Source organism: Protopterus annectens, chromosome 2.part1 (genome assembly GCF_019279795.1).
Source record: "Protopterus annectens isolate FY-2018-M chromosome 2.part1, PAN1.0, whole genome shotgun sequence".
In the NCBI taxonomy this organism is placed as follows: Eukaryota; Metazoa; Chordata; order Ceratodontiformes; family Protopteridae; genus Protopterus; species Protopterus annectens.
Genome location: NC_056729.1, coordinates 1,701,001,939 through 1,701,020,476, shown reverse-complemented (window position 1 = coordinate 1,701,020,476; position 18,538 = coordinate 1,701,001,939). Strand labels below are relative to the sequence as shown.

Here is an 18,538-nt window from a genome sequence, read left to right as displayed (position 1 = left end):
TCCTGTGAAAATGTGTGAATAAAACTATTATGCAAGTTAAAGTATTCCAAATTCTCAAACTGCTCAACTTGCTGAAAGCCACTACCTAACAGCGGAAAATACTTGGTTTGTCTATTATCTGTCACTTCTTGGGCCATGTTGTTAACCAAGGAGGCAGGGTAACCTCTTTCTAAAAAAAGTTTTTTTAAAGACTCAACTTCTTCAAGAAAATATTCATCAGTGCTAGACATCTTAGATGCACGAATGAATTGCCCCTTAACCAAGCCCTTCTTCTGGTGAAATGGGTGACCACTGTCAAAATGAAGGTATGAATTAGAAAAGGTGGCTTTCCTAAATACCTTGGATTTAAAGGTGTGATTACAGTAGTCCTTCTGTATTGATATATCCAGGTAGTTCAGTACGTCCTTACTAACATTATAAGTGAAAGACAGAAAGTGTGTGGTAGAATTAATATAACTCATGAACTCAAAAAAGTTGCTCAGGGTTCCTTTCCACAATAGGCAGATGTCATCAAGGTATCGCTTATAATGGACTATGTATTGTACCCAATGTGTGGAAAATATAAAATTGTTCTCCCAGTAATGCAAAACTATGTTGGCGTATAATGAGGCACATGCAGCCATCGCAACCCCTTTTTCTGTTTAAACAGTTCTCCATTGAAAAAAAGAAAATTATTATCGAGAACAATTTCCATAAACTCAACAATTAAGCTGACCGTGTTGGAACTAAGGCTGGATTCAGAGGCCAAAACTTCATTGAACCACTCTAATCCAATAGAGTGTGGGATGCTGGGGAACAATTCTACAATATCAATGGTTGTCATAAGTAAATCAGGATGAAATAACCTAATTTCTAAACCCTTGAGAAAATCCCAAGAATCCTTGCATACATGCTGTAGCGTAGAAGAGAATTTCTTTGTAATGTGGTCAATAAACTTGCTCAACAGTTCAGTGATACCTCCAGCCCCCGAGACAATAGGTCTAAATCTCATGGGGTCTAAACCTTTATGGGTTTTGGGTATTCCAAAAATTACCGGGGTCCTAGGTTTATTGACGTGTAAATAGTTATATAACCTTTCGTTAATAACTCCCTGTAAAAGGTGGTCCGATAACAAAAAATTGATCTTGGAATAGGCTAAATTTAACTCGTTCCTAGAAATCAATTCATACTGCTCAGGATCCTGCAACATGTTGTGGAGGTAGGTGTCATATGCAAAATTATACATCAGGACCACCCCCCCTCCCTTGTCGGGTTTCATCACCCTAACACCGTCCTGAATAAGGGACTTGATTAAATGCTGTGACTTAGAGTCCAAATTATTAGATGGAGAATGTGTTCTGCTAACACTGCTTTCTTAAATCCATTTCCACCACCTCCTCAAAAACCTTAAGAGAGGGGTGTAGAGGGGGATTGTAGGTACTAGCCCTTGCTAGCTCTTCTTTTGTGTGTGGTTGTCCCTTAAATTGTAATGCTAGATTTAAATGTCTGACAAATAACTTTAAATCCACTAAAGCATCAGTCAACTTTAAGGGGCGTAGTGGAACAAACTTGAAACCCTTAGTAAAAAGCTCAAAATAGTCCGAAGTTATTACTAAATCAGTAAAATTAAATATAGTAAAATTATCTTTTTTTATTATAGTGTACTTGTTGTCAGATGATTCAAGTAGTAAGTCAGAAGGTTCAGATCCTAGCATGTTACCTATCTGCGCCCCCTGTTCCATCCTTGCCGCTGGTGGGTGATGTCCCTGCCCCCTGGTCTGCCCGGGGGATAGTGAAAATCCTGAAAGCTGTTATTATTGGTCTTCTGAGCTAATCTTTCACTTCTCCTAGGCAAATCGGTTGTTGGGGTACCCTGAGCATCTACAGTGTCATAGTTATTAGCACCAACCTCTTTGGTGTTAAATTTACCCTTGCCAGGACCCAGATAAGCCCTTCCATCCCTGTATTCAATGAGATCACGTTCAAGCTTTCTTATTTTCCTATTAACTATTTTGACACAGTATTGATCAACTTCATCAAAAATATTATCATAATTCCTTTTAATACTTAAAAAGTTCTTATTTTTAACAACGGAATTATTTAACGCATTCACTTCCTTTAACAAAGTATCGGCTTTCGCCTCATAATCCTCAATCATAAAATTCAGCATTTCTAAGCCGACTTTATCAAACAAAACAACCAATTTGTTGTACAGTTCAGAGCCAGGGAGAGCACTATTTGGAAATTTGTAGCAATGTAGTCCTTTCGGAACACGTTGCACCCGAACACATTCTTTAAGATAGTCTATTTCCAACTGCATGCTTTTATAAGCATATAGCTTGTCACTTAGATTATTAAATTCATTCTCTGCACCAACATGAGACTTTGTTGTAGTTAAGACAGTACCTTGTTTAAAAAGAAATGTCCGCTCAGTCCAGGCACTAAAACTAAAATCTTTTTTAGAAGATGCCAAACTGGTAGCATAGTTGGTGTGTTTACTTCCGGACTTCTCCTGTAGATCGGTGTTGCCCAATAAGATCTCGCCAGGAAGTTCCGTTTGCAGTAAACCATTCAATCCTTGTTTCGGTGATAATGTAGATTTCTTCCGACAGTCTAATTGCTGGTTGCCAGGAGGTATACTAGCAGGATCGTTGGAACCCAGATTCAGTGAATTGTTTAACTGAGTCAACAAAAACAGTACCTGCTTAAACTCCCCACGTGTTACCGGAGCTTCATCTGATTCACATCTAAGTAGAAGTGGTGTCTCCTGAAAATTGCTCTGGTCCAATCCTTCAGCCATGGAAATGTAAACCGAGAAATAACTTCCAAGAAACCAAGGCAAATAAGATAAAAGATAATCCACAGACAGGAAGAACCGAACCAAAAAGCACAAAGTGCAGCTTTATTGAACAACAAACAGGTCAATAAATCAAGCGCTTTTGCCAGGCAAATACCTGGCTTTCTCAAGATAAAAAGTAGTGTGACTGAAAAGTTTAAATACTTAAGCATCTGATCACATGGTACTTAATTAGTTCAACAAACATCCACTTAAGAAGGCAGTTAATTAGTAACTGAACTCAGTGAGTGAAAAGTGTGCATATGAAAATGCAGAATAAAAGTTCAAATAGTGAAAACACTAAAAAATCATTTAAAAATCATTTAAAAATTATGTACAAATGTGTGCATAAAAAATCACAAATATGTAAGATAAAAGACATTTACTAATTGTAACAAGAAAATCATAGCCTAGCCCTTCTCAGCTTTAGTACACTGGATATATTAATGGCCTCATTGAGACCAGGGAATTTTGCAGCATTAAGTCTAAGCTGCCATAAAAGTTCTTTATATTCAAGGCGGGCTTTCCAGTCACCTCCTCTGGCATCCCGGATCACCTGTTCAAGAACCATAAACTTAAGTTTCATGTTAGGGCAAGAAGCAAGATGTTTAAAAAAAGCATTAGTGTCCTTCTTTTTTGTAATGTTATATTGATGTTCATAAATTCTTTTTCTAAGGGGTCTCTCAGTCTTCCCTATGTAGAAACTGCAACATTCTGTGCATAATCCTAATTACACCACCCCTTTTGCTCCGCAGTTGTAATATCGGTCAGCGTCAAATCTAAATTTTCTAGATGGAAGATAAAAAGAACTATTATTCATGATAAAGGAACACTGCTTGCATGCCCCACATTTATAGGTACCAAGTTTAGGGGAACAATGCCTTGAATCTGATAGATGCTTTCTTTCAAATAACCCTTTTAGGTTAATATCCGTTCTAGTCACAAATTTGGGATGTTCCTGGATTATCCCTTTAAAGTTATCGTGTAGCGTCAAAAGTGGCCAGTGTTTAAGCACTGTGTGTTCCACCAGTTGGGAATCCTGTGAAAATGTGTGAATAAAACTATTATGCAAGTTAAAGTATTCCAAATTCTCAAACTGCTCAACTTGCTGAAAGCCACTACCTAACAGCGGAAAATACTTGGTTTGTCTATCATCTGTCACTTCTTGGGTCATGTTGTTAACCAAGGAGGCAGGGTAACCTCTTTCTAAAAAAAGTTTTTTTTAAAAACTCAACTTCTACAAGAAAATATTCATCAGTGCTAGACATCTTAGATGCACGAATGAATTGCCCCTTAACCAAGCCCTTCTTCTGGTGAAATGGGTGACCACTGTCAAAATGAAGGTATGAATTAGAAAAGGTGGCTTTCCTAAATACCTTGGATTTAAAGGTGTGATTACAGTAGTCCTTCTGTATTGATATATCCAGGTAGTTCAGTACGTCCTTACTAACATTATAAGTGAAAGACAGAAAGTGTGTGGCAGAATTAATATAACTCATGAACTCAAGAAAGTTGCTCAGGGTTCCTTTCCACAATAGGCATAGATGTCATCAAGGTATCGCTTATAATGGACTATGTATTGTACCCAATGTGTGGAAAATATAAAATTGTTCTCCCAGTAATGCAAAACCATGTTGGCGTATAATGAGGCACATGCAGCGCCCATCGCAACCCCCTTTTTCTGTTTAAACAGTTCTCCATTGAAAAAAAGAAAATTATTATCGAGAACAATTTCCATAAACTCAACAATTAAGCTGATTGTGTTGGAACTAAGGCCGGATTCAGAGGTCAAAACTTCATTGAACCACTCTAATCCAAGAGTGTGGGATGCTGGGAAACAATTCTACAATATCAATGGTTGTCATAAGTAAATCAGGATGAAACAAAGAGGTTGGTGCTAATAACTATGACACTGTAGATGCTCAGGGTACCCCAACAACCGATTTGCCTAGGAGAAGTGAAAGATTAGCTCAGAAGACCAATAATAACAGCTTTCAGGATTTTCACTATCCCCCGGGCAGACCAGGGGGCAGGGACATCACACCCACCAGCGGCAAGGATGGAACAGGGGGTGCAGATAGGTAACATGCTAGGATCTGAACATTCTGACTTACTACTTGAATCATCTGACAACAAGTACACTATAATAAAAAAAGATAATTTTACTATATTTAATTTTACTGATTTAGTAATAACTTCGGACTATTTTGAGCTTTTTACTAAGGGTTTCAAGTTTGTTCCACTACGCCCCTTAAAGTTGACTGATGCTTTAGTGGATTTAAAGTTATTTGTCAGACATTTAAATCTAGCATTACAATTTAAGGGACAACCACACACAAAAGAAGAGCTAGCAAGGGCTAGTACCTACAATCCCCCTCTACACCCCTCTCAAGGTTTTTGAGGAGGTGGTGGAAATGGATTTAAGAAAGCAGTGTTTTAGCAGAACACATTCTCCATCTAATAATTTGGACTCTAAGTCACAGCATTTAATCAAGTCCCTTATTCAGGACGGTGTTAGGGTGATGAAACCAGACAAGGGGTGGGGGGGTGGTGGTCCTGATGTATAATTTTGCATATGACACCTACCTCCACAACATGTTGCAGGATCCTGAGCAGTATGAATTGATTTCTAGGAACGAGTTAAATTTAGCCTATTCCAAGATCAATTTTTTGTTATTGGACCACCTATTACAGGGAGTTATTAACGAAAGGTTATATAACTATTTACACGTCAATAAACCTAGGACCCCGGTCATTTTTGGAATACCCAAAACCCATAAAGGTTTAGACCCCATGAGATTTAGACCTATTGTCTCGGGGGCTGGAGGTATCACTGAACCATTGAGCAAGTTTATTGACCACATTACAAAGAAATTCTCTTCTACGCTACAGCATGTATGCAAGGATTCTTGGGATTTTCTCAAGGGTTTAGAAATTAGGTTATTTCATCCTGATTTACTTATGACAACCATTGATATTGTAGAATTGTTCCCCAGCATCCCACACTCTATTGGATTAGAGTGGTTCAATGAAGTTTTGGCCTCTGAATCCGGCCTTAGTTCCAACACAGTCAGCTTAATTGTTGAGTTTATGGAAATTGTTCTCGATAATAATTTTCTTTTTTTCAATGGAGAACTGTTTAAACAGAAAAAGGGTTGCGATGGGCTGCATGTGCCTCATTATACGCCAACATAGTTTTGCATTACTGGGAGAACAATTTTATATTTTCCACACATTGGGTACAATACATAGTCCATTATAAGCGATACCTTGATGACATCTGCCTATTGTGGAAAGGAACCCTGAGCAACTTTCTTGAGTTCATGAGTTATATTAATTCTACCACACACTTTCTATCTTTCACTTATAATGTTAGTAAGGACGACTGAACTACCTGGATATATCAATACAGAAGGACTACTGTAATCACACCTTTAAATCCAAGGTATTTAGGAAAGCCACCTTTTCTAATTCATACCTTCATTTTGACAGTGGTCACCCATTTCACCAGAAGAAGGGCTTGGTTAAGGGCAATTTATTCGTGCATCTAAGATGTCTAGCACTGATGAATATTTTCTTGAAGAAGTTGAGTTTTTAAAAACTTTTTAGAAAGAGGTTACCCTGCCTCCTTGGTTAACAACATGGCCCAAGAAGTGACAGATAATAGACAAACCAAGTATTTTCCGCTGTTAGGTAGTGGCTTTCAGCAAGTTGAGCAGTTTGAGAATTTGGAATACTTTAACTTGCATAATAGTTTTATTCACACATTTTCACAGGATTCCCAACTGGTGGAACACACAGTGCTTAAACACTGGCCACTTTTGATGCTACACAATGACTTTAAAGGGATAATCCAGGAATGTCCCAAATTTGTGACTAGAAGGGATATTAACCTAAAAGGGTTATTTGAAAGAAAGCATCTATCAGATTCAAGGCATTGTTCCCCTAAACTTGGTACCTATAAATGTGGGGCATGCAAGCTGTGTTCCTTTATCATGAATGATAGTTCTTTTTATCTTCCATCTAGAAAATTTAGATTTGACGCTGACCGATATTACAACTGCGGAGCAAAAGGGGTGGTGTATTTAGGATTATGCACAGAATGTTGCAGTTTCTACATAGGGAAGACTGAGAGACCCCTTAGAAAAAGAATTTATGAACATCAATACATTACAAAAAAGGACACTAATGCTTTTTTTAAACATCTTGCTTCTTGCCCTAACATGAAACTTAAGTTTATGGTTCTTGAACAGGTGACCCAGGATGCCAGAGGAGGTGACTGGGAAGCCCGCCTTGAATATAAAGAACTTTTATGGCAGCTTAGACTTAATGCTGCAAAATCCCTGGTCTCAATGAGGCCATTAATATATCCAGTGTACTAAAGCTGAGAAGGGCTAGGCTATGATTTTCTTGTTACAATTAGTAAATGTCTTTTATCTTACATATTTGTGATTTTTTATGCACACATTTGTACATCATTTTTAAATGATTTTAAATGATTTTTAGTGTTTTCACTATTTGAACTTTTATTCTGCATTTTCATATGCATACTTTTCACTCACTGAGTTCAGTTACTAATTAACTGCCTTCTTAAGTGGATGTTTGTTGAACTAATTAAGTACCATGTGATCAGATGCTTAAGTATTTAAACTTTTCAGTCGCACTACTTTTTATCTTGAGAAAGCCAGGTATTTGCCTGGCAAAAACGCTTGGTTTATTGACCATTTTGTTGTTCAATAAAGCTGCACTTTGTGTTTTTTGGTTCGGTTCTTCCTGTCTGTGGATTATCTTTTATCTTATCTCACCAAGAGGATCAAGGGTCTCAAACAGATGCCATATGCTGCTCGGTTAAAAAAACTCCAGCTCTACTCAGTTGCATACCGCCTACTTCGAGGCGATCTATGCCTGACATACAAAGCTATGTCAAATCCAGAATTAATGGACATGCTCCACCTCAGTAAATCTAAATCCCTTAGAGCCACACGCTTGAGGGACTTGAACCTCAGCACAGAAATAAATAGAACTTGCTGGAGGGACAGGTTCATAACCCAGAGGCTACCTTCGCTCTGGAATAGAATTCCAGTTCATGTGAGGCAGAGCACTTCACTGAATCTCTTCAAGAAGAATCTCGATAAGTGGATGGGGGATCGTAGGTTTGTCCCAGGGATTACTCCCGTGTCACTATTAGACAGAGGCACAGTAAACTAAACCTTAAAAAGGGCACAGTATACTCAAATCAAGGGGTGGCATAAGCCATACAGAATCGGGCTAGGCTTATAATTGCCCCAGGGCAGATAGCCTAGTATGAACCTATGAACCTATGAATTTTCTTAACATTTCTACTTAATACTTTCACTCATTTTTAAATATCCATTTTACCCAGTTCAGGGTGACAAAGTAGTCATAGTGCCTACTGGTAAAGCAGTGACTAAAAGGCAGACAACCAATCTTAGAAAGGACAGGACAGGAGTCCATCACAGGATGTGAGTGCTTGTGTAAGCACATAGTAAAGCACTTTAGAGGATTAACAATTCACCTTCCAGCATGTCTCTGATGTGGGAGGAAACCAGAGACACCAGCGAAAACTCAAATAGCCATAAGGGAGGGAATGCATATTCCACACAGGAGGCACACCAGCCAAGAATTAAGCTGGAGAACCAAGTGCTGTGAGGGTGCATTGTTAAACCTTGCATCACTGTATACAAACATCAAGTATATTTTGATTTAATGATAAGGTAACCATCTGTATAAGAAAGAGTATTCAGTCTATGACTTTCTGTTTAACACATATTCCAGTGACATGTGACCCGATGTTATACAACACTTTTTATGATATACAATAACAATGCTTTCTAGTGCCCCTTTTTATCTTTAACAAATGTACTACTAAATCTGGCTGTATACATTAGTATGTTGATATGACAATTAAGGTTTTTCAATATAGGCTTTACCACACAAAAAAACATCAATACCTTCTTCTTCAGCTCAACACTGATAGCATTTGCTTCCTTTAAATACACAGCATTTCCCCACAGCTGGTCTCTCAATGACGTAAACTGGTGATACTTCCACTTTCTGAATGCCCACTGTGCCAGCTCATACTCCTGCTGGGTCCAAGGTACTGTGAAAAGCAAACAAAATACCATTTCAGAAACCACATAAAATTAAATGTTGGAAGATCTGTCTTTGGGGCATAGCCTAAAAGAGGCACAATGGGGGAGGCAACAGCCTTGGCCAAGATCTGGAATCCCAGGGGTGACAACTCGAGGAAGAAATGGCCAATATATCTCAGTTTGCTTTACTCTGACGCTATACAGAAATAACAAGAAAATGCTTAACGCCTATCAAGTCTGCCATTACCCAATCTATCTTGGGTATGACAATGACATCACACACACACATGTACCTCCTTCCCATCATCTCAGTTTCCTAATGAATATCAGCCTCACTCACAGAGATAGGGGGTGCTACAGTGCAACAATACTGTACCCTGAGAACTACATTCAAATCCTGTAGTTACCATTTGGACATGATGTAATAAGCACGTCAAACAATATCCTTGTCCCCAAGATTCACCCACAAAGGATTATGGCCAAACTACAGTGTAAATATATACTTGTTCCACCTGTGCCTGAATCCACTTGAATCCCTGTCAAAGGCTAAAAATATTTCTATGGGACCAGATAACATACCACGCTGCATTCTAATCAGTGTCAAGTATGTACTATCCAAGCCTTTGCTTAAACTGTTCAACCTCAGCCTATCCACAGGGGTTGCAAGTGGTGCCTGGAGAACAGCCATTGTGACTCCTTTACACAAAATGAGTTCTGCAAAGCCAAGGAACATATCATAGCAGAACTCATTTATGCAGACAGAGGCAACTTAACTGATCTTGGCCCTTTTCAGTTTGGTTTTGTGTAATGCGGGTCCCGTCTCCTGAACGTGGTAAGCTTCTTTGAAAAGATTACAGAGATTGTGCACTGGTTACTCTGTGCACCCTACTTATCTTGACCTGGCCAAGGCTTCTGAAATGATCCCCCATGCTGGTATTATTCAAAAGTTAGGGGTTTAAATTTTTTTTCTGTATTGTGCTCTGTATTGCAAACTGCATATCTAAACATATCCCAAGTTGCTGGTACCCTCATCTCTGAACATAAAATTTTAACTAGTATGGTACTGCAGAGATCAGTGCTGGGCACTCTAATTTTACTTTCCCGTTTATTTTGCAGACATGCAAGCCAATATCTCTGAAGTGTGGCTGACCAAATGTGCAGATGACTGCAAGGTATATTGTAATTTGTTCATTCACTGACATTAATCAGCCTCAAAACGTTCTGGAATATGCACAAACCTGGTGCACTGAAAGCAGTCTCAAGACAAACACAAAAAAGTGCAGCATAGCAGCATTTGGCAAAAAAGCTGTTCTTATTTCATGTTACAAATGGTAATCCTGGGTACTTACATGGACAACTCTCTCTCCCTCATTAGATAGTCATGTTTCTACCATAGTCAGGAAATCCTTCTGTTTGCCCCAGTTAATGTCCAAGGAAATACCTTCAAGAACCAAAGAAGCCATCTTACTGCTGCACATCCTTTTTCAGACACATCACAGAATGCAATGCCCCCTTTGCTATGTACAAATACAAACATATCACTTAACAGGAAAGACTCCGGCAATTTTTAATTAAAAAAAATAAAGACCTTAAATCCTTCAACTACTCTGATAGATTAGTCTAACTCTCCTTATACTCAGTAGTCTTGACTGCCAGCTGCTCTGAGGCGACATGTCTATCCCTTTTCAAGACATGAACAACCCTATCCTACTTTATCTACATTCATACTTTGGACCTAAATTTGTACAGACAAGTAATCAATACTCGCTGATGGAATAGATTCCTAAACTCAGCATATTCCCACTCTATGGATTAAGTTACCACCTAGACCAAGAAAAGTACTACTATTTCTGCCTTTAAAGCTGGTTTTGACGACTGGATGGACAGACAAATACACACCGTAGTTATCATGTATGACCCTGCTCAATTTAGGAGATGGGCAGTATTAAGTGTAAAGGGTGACAAGAATTTTTAAATGTGTCTGCTTAAATGTCTGTATATATTAACATATGTCTAGCCCTCTTATGGTCCTTGTGATTGCTTGCCTATTACTGTTTCTATGTTCTTTATATGCAACTAATAGCTTGCTACACAGAACCTTTTTTGTTCCCTGATTACAAGGTAAGATTTCCGGAGTGTTATAAATTATCTCCCTTTTAGCAGAAACTCTTACTTTGGGTTACTAACTATCCTTCAATAAATTAGGAAACCTAGATCTCCAACATATGACATGCCACAAAATTCCTAGTCTTAATATACAAAAACACCCTAGTCTTAATATACAAAAACACCCCATAAGCAATTGGTAAACAACTCTAATAGGAGCAGCTTTCTTTCTTTTTTTTTTTAAACATCACTCATGACATAGACAATCACACATTTATATAAAAGAAAACAAACCGTAGTGACAATTACAGTTGCAAACATTAAACATCACTTATAATCTATCAGTCACTGTCAGTCAAACATTGCAAAGCTCATTCAAGTCCTGCCTTCTTTTAAACCTCATTCCTCTACTGCATGTTTTGTTCCCACAATTTCTGTTTTTTTTTCTATATAATTTGCTTCTACCCTTTCTAAAGATCCCATTTCCAGTTGTTTTATCTCTGTGACTGTATTCACTACTTGTAGTCCAGTTGGCTTAGAATTTGAGTCACATTTTCTAGTAATTGCTTTTTTGGCAGCCACCATAATTAGACTCAGCAAGGCCTTGCTAAGTCTTGCCAATTCAGATTCTGTATCACAGCTCAAAAAAATAATTTCCTTAGTCATACCAATTTGCTCACCCAGTATTTCTGAAACAGTAGTCTGCAGGGAATGTCTGAAGTCTGTCAACTCATTACACTCCCAGAAAACATGCTCCTAATTACCTCTTTCTTCATCACACCTCCAACATTTGCTATCTACCTGAGGAAAAATTCTTTGTAGTCTACTTGGGGTATAAAAATACCTATGTGAACACTTCCAAGCAAAGATCCTAAATCTTCTAGACTTTGTTGCATATTTGGGAGACATACATATATCCCCACATTCTTTGTGAATTGTTTATCCGATCTCTCTTCTTAGTCCTTTCTAATCTCCTCTGATTTACTCTTACAGTTATCATCCAGTATTCTATATGCTCTACTAATTATTTCTTTTTAACAACAGCTTCTTTTCCAGATTCTACTAAAAACTCTAGCAATGCCGGTCTTTCACTTAGGATCTCCCTATTTCTTTCTCTTTCCCTATACTCTGACATCAAGAAACACAGCATTCTTGACCTGATTCTTACAAATATGGCCACCTCTTGCACCACTTCTATGGTGTCTCCTTCCCTAGTGAAGTCTGATTACAAAGTTGCGACCTCCTTTAAAATTCCAAAGTCCCTACATAGCAAGTCTATAAATGTCCCAACTCAAACCTCCTCTATGATAAATAGAAAAATTCACTTTTGACTGCAGCATCCCTGACCATGACACAAGCAGCAAGCTTAACTAAGGAATTAATTTCACAAACTCAAAAGACACTTATTTACAATTTAAGCTGGGGTAATTTAGCAGACATTTACAAACATTCAAAGAGCTAGCAGTTCCTTTGTATCAAGGGAAATTCATAAATGAGCCACCTTTGTGGTCCACTACAGTAATAATCTCTACAACAAAAGAAATAAATGCTTATACTATATAGCAGTTCCAAAACCCCTCTTCTCAAGAAAAATATTAAAAGCATTAAAAAAAAAATCTGAAAAATCACTAGCAGGGTTCAAAGTAGACCATGAACTTATGCTGACATATGAAGACAAAGACATCTAATTCCTTTAACCACAACGACAGTAAACCAGTAAGACAAGCACAAAAAATAAATGAATAAAACCAGGTCAGTGCTGAAGAAAACACCCGTTTAATCAAACGTAACTTCTTCTTCTTCTTTCGGCTTTTCCCAGTTAGGGGTTGCCACATCAGATCACCTGTCCGCTCATGATTAGCAGTGGAGTTTTTACAGTGTCGAGTTGCCAGCCCGGCACCCAACCTTCCACAGAAGGCACACACACTCACACCTATGGCCAATTTAGAGTGTCCAATCCACCTACAGCATGTCTTTGGGATGTGGGAGGAAACCAGAGTACCCGGAGGAAACCCACGCGACCACAGGGAGGACAGGCAGACTCCGCACAGGAGGCACCCCAGCTGAAAATCGAACCAGAGACCCTCATGCTGTGAGGCGACAATGCTAACCGCTGCACCACCGTGGCCGCCCGTTTAATCAAACATAACTAAAAAATAATAAGCAAAACATATAGCAGCTCAAGTCCTTTATTAGCAGTTAGTAAGCTAAGAATCAGTACCCTACATTGCTCTGAATTTATGCAAAATGATACCTCCTGTTCTGCACCAAGACATTCCCAACATTCCTGTGTGAACTTCATCCCAAGACTTCTATCCAAAGTCCTGAAATACATGAATCCCTTACTCTTCCAATTTTCTCTAATAATGATTTACTGAAAATGCTAACCAAGACCAAAAATATTTCTACCACAGGACTTAACAACATAACTGGTTAATTAAGTAACAGTGTTAAAAATGCCCTTGCAGGCCCACATTTTAAACTGTTTTACCTAATATTAGCTATTGGCCTCATCCCTGATAAGTGCTACATTATAATCATGGTGCCTTCCATAAGGTTGGCCTTACAACTAAAAGAGGTCATTACAGACCTAGAAGTCTAACGAACCTTACCAACAAAGCCATGGAACATATTACAACTGACCCCATAAACTATGGCATCAAGAATCTTGTTCATCTTGACCTCCCAAATACTGTCTTTGTGAAGACTGTTGTGAAGGGTATAAACTGTCTACTGAATCTAGTAAACTTCTTTGAAAAGGTTACAGAGTCTGTAAATGAAGGCTATGCTATACACATGTATTCATCACCATGCCCCATATGAACATCATACAGAAGCGGTGTGCATTAAAAAAAATCAATCATACGTGGTAAGATGGTTGAAACACAGAACCAATACAGAACATGTTGCAGGTACGTCATCAAACTGTATGCAAGTGATTATAGGGGTTCCCTCAGGGCTTGGAGACATCTACCTTTTGACCTATACTTCTCAGATCATCAAACAGAGAACCAAGACCTCTGGTTGACAAAGTTTGCAGATGACTGCAAACCAGGAGGGCGGTTGGTGGTTGTAGCATGAACTCCTTCTTGTAAACTCTTGGTGTACTACAAAAGGGGTAAAATTAAATCGTAAAAAGTGTAGTATCATCACTATTGGTAGGCAACCCCCACCTCCCATCATATAACACAGATAACACACCACTAAAAAACAAAACAAAAATGTAGTCAGGCGTCTAGGTACTTAGGTTGATAATTCCCTTTCTTTTCAACATTATGTGATAATTACTGCCAGAAAATCATTTTATTTACCACACCTAACTGTAAAAGGAATATCACAAAGGCTTAAAGAGGTAATCACTTCATTATACACAGCATCTGATCAGACCAATTACGGAGTATAATGCCCCATTTGGAGTGAATCTCACTAAACATATCAAACAATTGGAAAGACCCCAAAGGTTCCTAACCAAAAAAGATAGCAAGCCTAAAGTCCCTGAGCTATCAAGTGAGGCTGAAAGCTCTACCCATTTACTCAGGGTCTTAGAGACTTTTGAGGGGAGATCTCTGCCTTATCTACCATGATGTTAGAGACTCTATTGTCGTGGGTCTCTATATCTTAACAAGTCCAATGGTTCCAATACTAGAAGCAAGGACGTTCAGTCACAGATAAACAAAACACAGTGGGGATCAGGTTTATAAAGCCAATGCCTCCCAAACTTCTGGAATAAACTTCCCCTGCATGTAAAGCACAGCAACTCACTATTTTTCTTTAAATGTAGACTCAATGAATGTGTATTAACTTATTTTTTTATACTCAACCACTAATTTCTCCTTCTCAGCTCACTATTGAACCACTCATTCCCCAAATCATGGTATCATCCTAACCAAGTGACAGCTCATAAGCATTTCCATTCTCTTCTAAGGCAAGAGTTAGATGCAGAGTGACACCTCATCTATGTAGAAGCCCTCCCTCAGTCTAACCCTTCCCTTTGGCAGCTTGTGACTTCTGTAAACTTTACTATCTTGGGTGATGCTTACATACATCCACACATGCCATGTGCCCGTAAGTACAGTGCAGTTGTCATCATTGCCCATAATGCCGCACACCAGACCCCCAACACTCCTGAAGTCAGCACAGCAGTGAGCCAGAATGCCTCCACCCCAAGAGCCAGCCAGCACTGGCTGGTCACTCCCAAGCCACTCAATCAGGCTTTTCCAGCTTCTCATTCCATTAGCCAAACATGGATCTCACAGGATGAAGACAGTGACTGATCCATTTCCACTACAACTTCAGGAGTCCACCAAAGGATTTTACGTTGAATTTTTCCTGTATACTTATTACCATTATGCTTTACTATAGTAGCATTTAACAAGATCACCAAAGAACTCACTAACTAAATTCTAAATTAATATCACAAGCTCAAAAGAAACATATTTACAGTTTATGCTGGGGTAACTTAGCAGAAATTGCCTTTTTTAGCAAAAGTAAAACAAAACAAAAAAAAAAAACAAAACATCAACACAGTTATATAATGCCAGCTTATAAGAAGACTATTTTAATGATATTAAACATACTATTCTTCTATAACAGACTATATCCTGCTGTTTTCAGATACTTATTACCCTCTTCCTTCTGAATGGTACTCCTGCTGGCTATCCTTCCACTATACACTCTTAAGCTAATATCCTACTATGCACAGAACAGCTTGTCTTTATACTCTAAACAGGCAAACCGTTTATTCACATACACCTAATGGAACTTGCCAACCATAATTTCATCTTCCACATCTAAAATTTCCTCCATTATCATGACAACATCCTGGCACCTGGATTTGACTCTTGATTTCATCTTTTCTATTACAGCCTTTTGTCAGTAACAAATCTGACAGTAATTTATGTTCTTAATAATGTTAGCATCCAAAACAAGCATAAGCATTAAAAAAATCCTTTGTGAAGTCAATGTGTGCTGAATATTTCTTTCAGTATATTCTGCAGTGACTGTTTGAAGTCCATTACTTCCGGACATGACCAAAACATATTCTTAATCTCCAATACCACTATCATCATACTTCCAACATGTATAATTAACATGTAGGAACATTTTTGCAATTTATTTGGTGTATACAAATATCTGCGTATGCATTCCAAGTGAAAATACTAAACTTTATTAACTTCCAGCGAACAATGCTCCAGTCCACCAAGAACACAAGCCCAAAAGTTCCTTAACGCGTTTTTTATTATTTGCACAAGCAAAAGCAGCGTTTTCGCCACAAACACAGTGTAGCTTCTTCCACTTTAACTTGGTATCATATCCAAGGGTTAATCACACCTTTGTAATTTTTTTCACATTATAGACTTATTGAAACTTTCTTTCCAAATCTTTCTTAAAATCTCTAAGTTTGTTCTTCCATCCTTCCCTTCAGTCCAAGGACGGCACAGTGGTGCAGCAGTAGCGTTGTCGCCTCACAGCAAGATGTTCTCCGGCTGGATTCTCGGCGAGAGTGCCTTTTGTGCAGCGTTTGCATGTCCTCCCTGCTTTTGTGAGGGTTTTCTTCAGGTACTCCGGTTTCCTCCCATGTTACAAAGGCATGTTTCTGGAGCGTTTCTTCTCAGGCCTCCGCTGAAAATTGGCTTTGTTCCTAGTCGGACTTTCCCGGTAAACAAAATGTTAAATAAATAAAAAAATATAATTCTTTCTCTTCTAACAAATTTGTATGCTACACTAATTAGATTTTTGGTAGACCAAGTTGCTATAGATCCTATCAAAAAGCTTTGCCAGGGATTAACCTTGTGAGCTACTTTTATCATCAGTGCTAACCCCATTTGAAGACCCATAAACACTAGTTTGCTGTTTAGTCAAAGACTCAAAATTTTCTCTCTCTTTACTTCATGTACTCAGTATGCACCCAACTCTTAGGTGTTCCCAATACCTTGGTTCTCTATTTTTTCCCCATTCCAGACATATAACGTGGTCAATCCCCCATCCAATGGCAAGACCTGTTGAAACAAATTCTGGGCTCCATCACTTTGTTTCCCCATTAAAATTCTTCCTAAACAAGTTTAACCATCACAGCTTGTACCTTTATGAGACACCAAAGGTATCATTATTACTTTACTGAAGCAATGATGTGTGTTGTCAAAGCCATTTCATGCCACTCAGAATCATACCCCTCATATTGCATTAACCCAATGGAGTTCTGAAAGTCGGTACTCTAGCTTCCAGGCTGGGCATTTCCACCACCCTCCCTCACAACCTGCACAAACAAGCACCTGAGCTACTAATCAAACTTTAGCTACCTAGGTCATAGTCAGGGCTTTATCCTTCTATGCCACTCGCACAGCCTTATGGTTTTACAAACATTATTGCAAAGATGAAAAGGTAATATTAGTAAATCAGAGACATAACTAGGCTGATCCTAGAGAAAGGACTTGTGGCATCAGTAAGGAATATTGAGTTAAGCGCAAACAAATTTTACAGCTCTGAAACATTAAGTCTTCCAAATTTCATAGAAATAACTAATTTCTCCCAAGCAATTCTTGCACATCTAGCTTCTCAAATGATATTATTGAATTACTTTCTACATTAACACCAGAATGGTGTTTTGCTGTACTCAGTTTCTTACAGATTCCTCTGTGAAGATCTGTGCTTAGATCTTCAAGCCATAAAAGAATCAACTCTATTTGAAATCCTATTCATTAACAGAATTAATGGCACCTCAAATTCTGACTTACTAGAACTAATCCTTCATCAGCATAGAAATAAGACACTTTGGCATTATAGATTCATATTTCAACATACCCTTCTATCTCTGGACCATCTTCCACTACAAGTCAAGCAGAGTAGCATCTTTACCACCTTCAAGGTAAACCTAGATAATCAAACAGGTAGCCTCAAATTCTCCCCCATTCTATCTGGTCTTGCCATTCTTGAGACTAGAGAGAACTTTTGAACATTTTTTTGGCTAGGCTTGGAATGGTCTGCAGACTGATTGTCTAGTAGTTAACCTATGAACATATAAACGACTATATATTCTTTATGCATATTTTATAACAAATATCCACCTGCTGCTGTCTGCTTACCTTTTTAAACATGTTTATTAAATACATGAAGCAATATACATTAACAGAAAAAAACAGGGTGATATTTCTCATTGTTTTCATAAAGTATACATATGTTTTCTTCATTAAATAACAAAATTGCTAGTTTCCTGTTACCTCCTTTTGAACATTTTTCTGTATGTATTGTTACCACAAATTCCATTTGCATTTGTGAAACTTGCTTCTTCCCTTTTATAAAGATCCTATCTCCAGTTCTTTTACCTCCTTTTCAATACTCAATACTTCGGTAACAGCTGGTTTAGATTTTGAATTCCATTTTCTAGTAATTGCTTTTTTTTTTTTGGTAGCCAAGTGCAATAAACACAGTAAAACTTACTATGCCTAGCAATTCAGATCCTGTGTCCCAGCTCAAAAGAATAATTTTCTTAGTTACAACTATTTGT

General features: G+C 38.2%; 1 protein-coding gene across 1 annotated transcript in view; it reads right to left on the bottom strand.

Moving 5' to 3' along the window:
• The window catches only part of KIF1B (kinesin family member 1B), a gene marked incomplete in the record, with an annotated part of 2,363,676 nt that overhangs the window by 1,085,793 nt on the left and 1,259,345 nt on the right, over positions 1 to 18,538 (bottom strand). Inside the window, 1 exon segment of the mRNA XM_044063146.1 lies at positions 8,788 to 8,936. Coding sequence (XP_043919081.1) covers positions 8,788 to 8,936 — 149 coding nt within the window.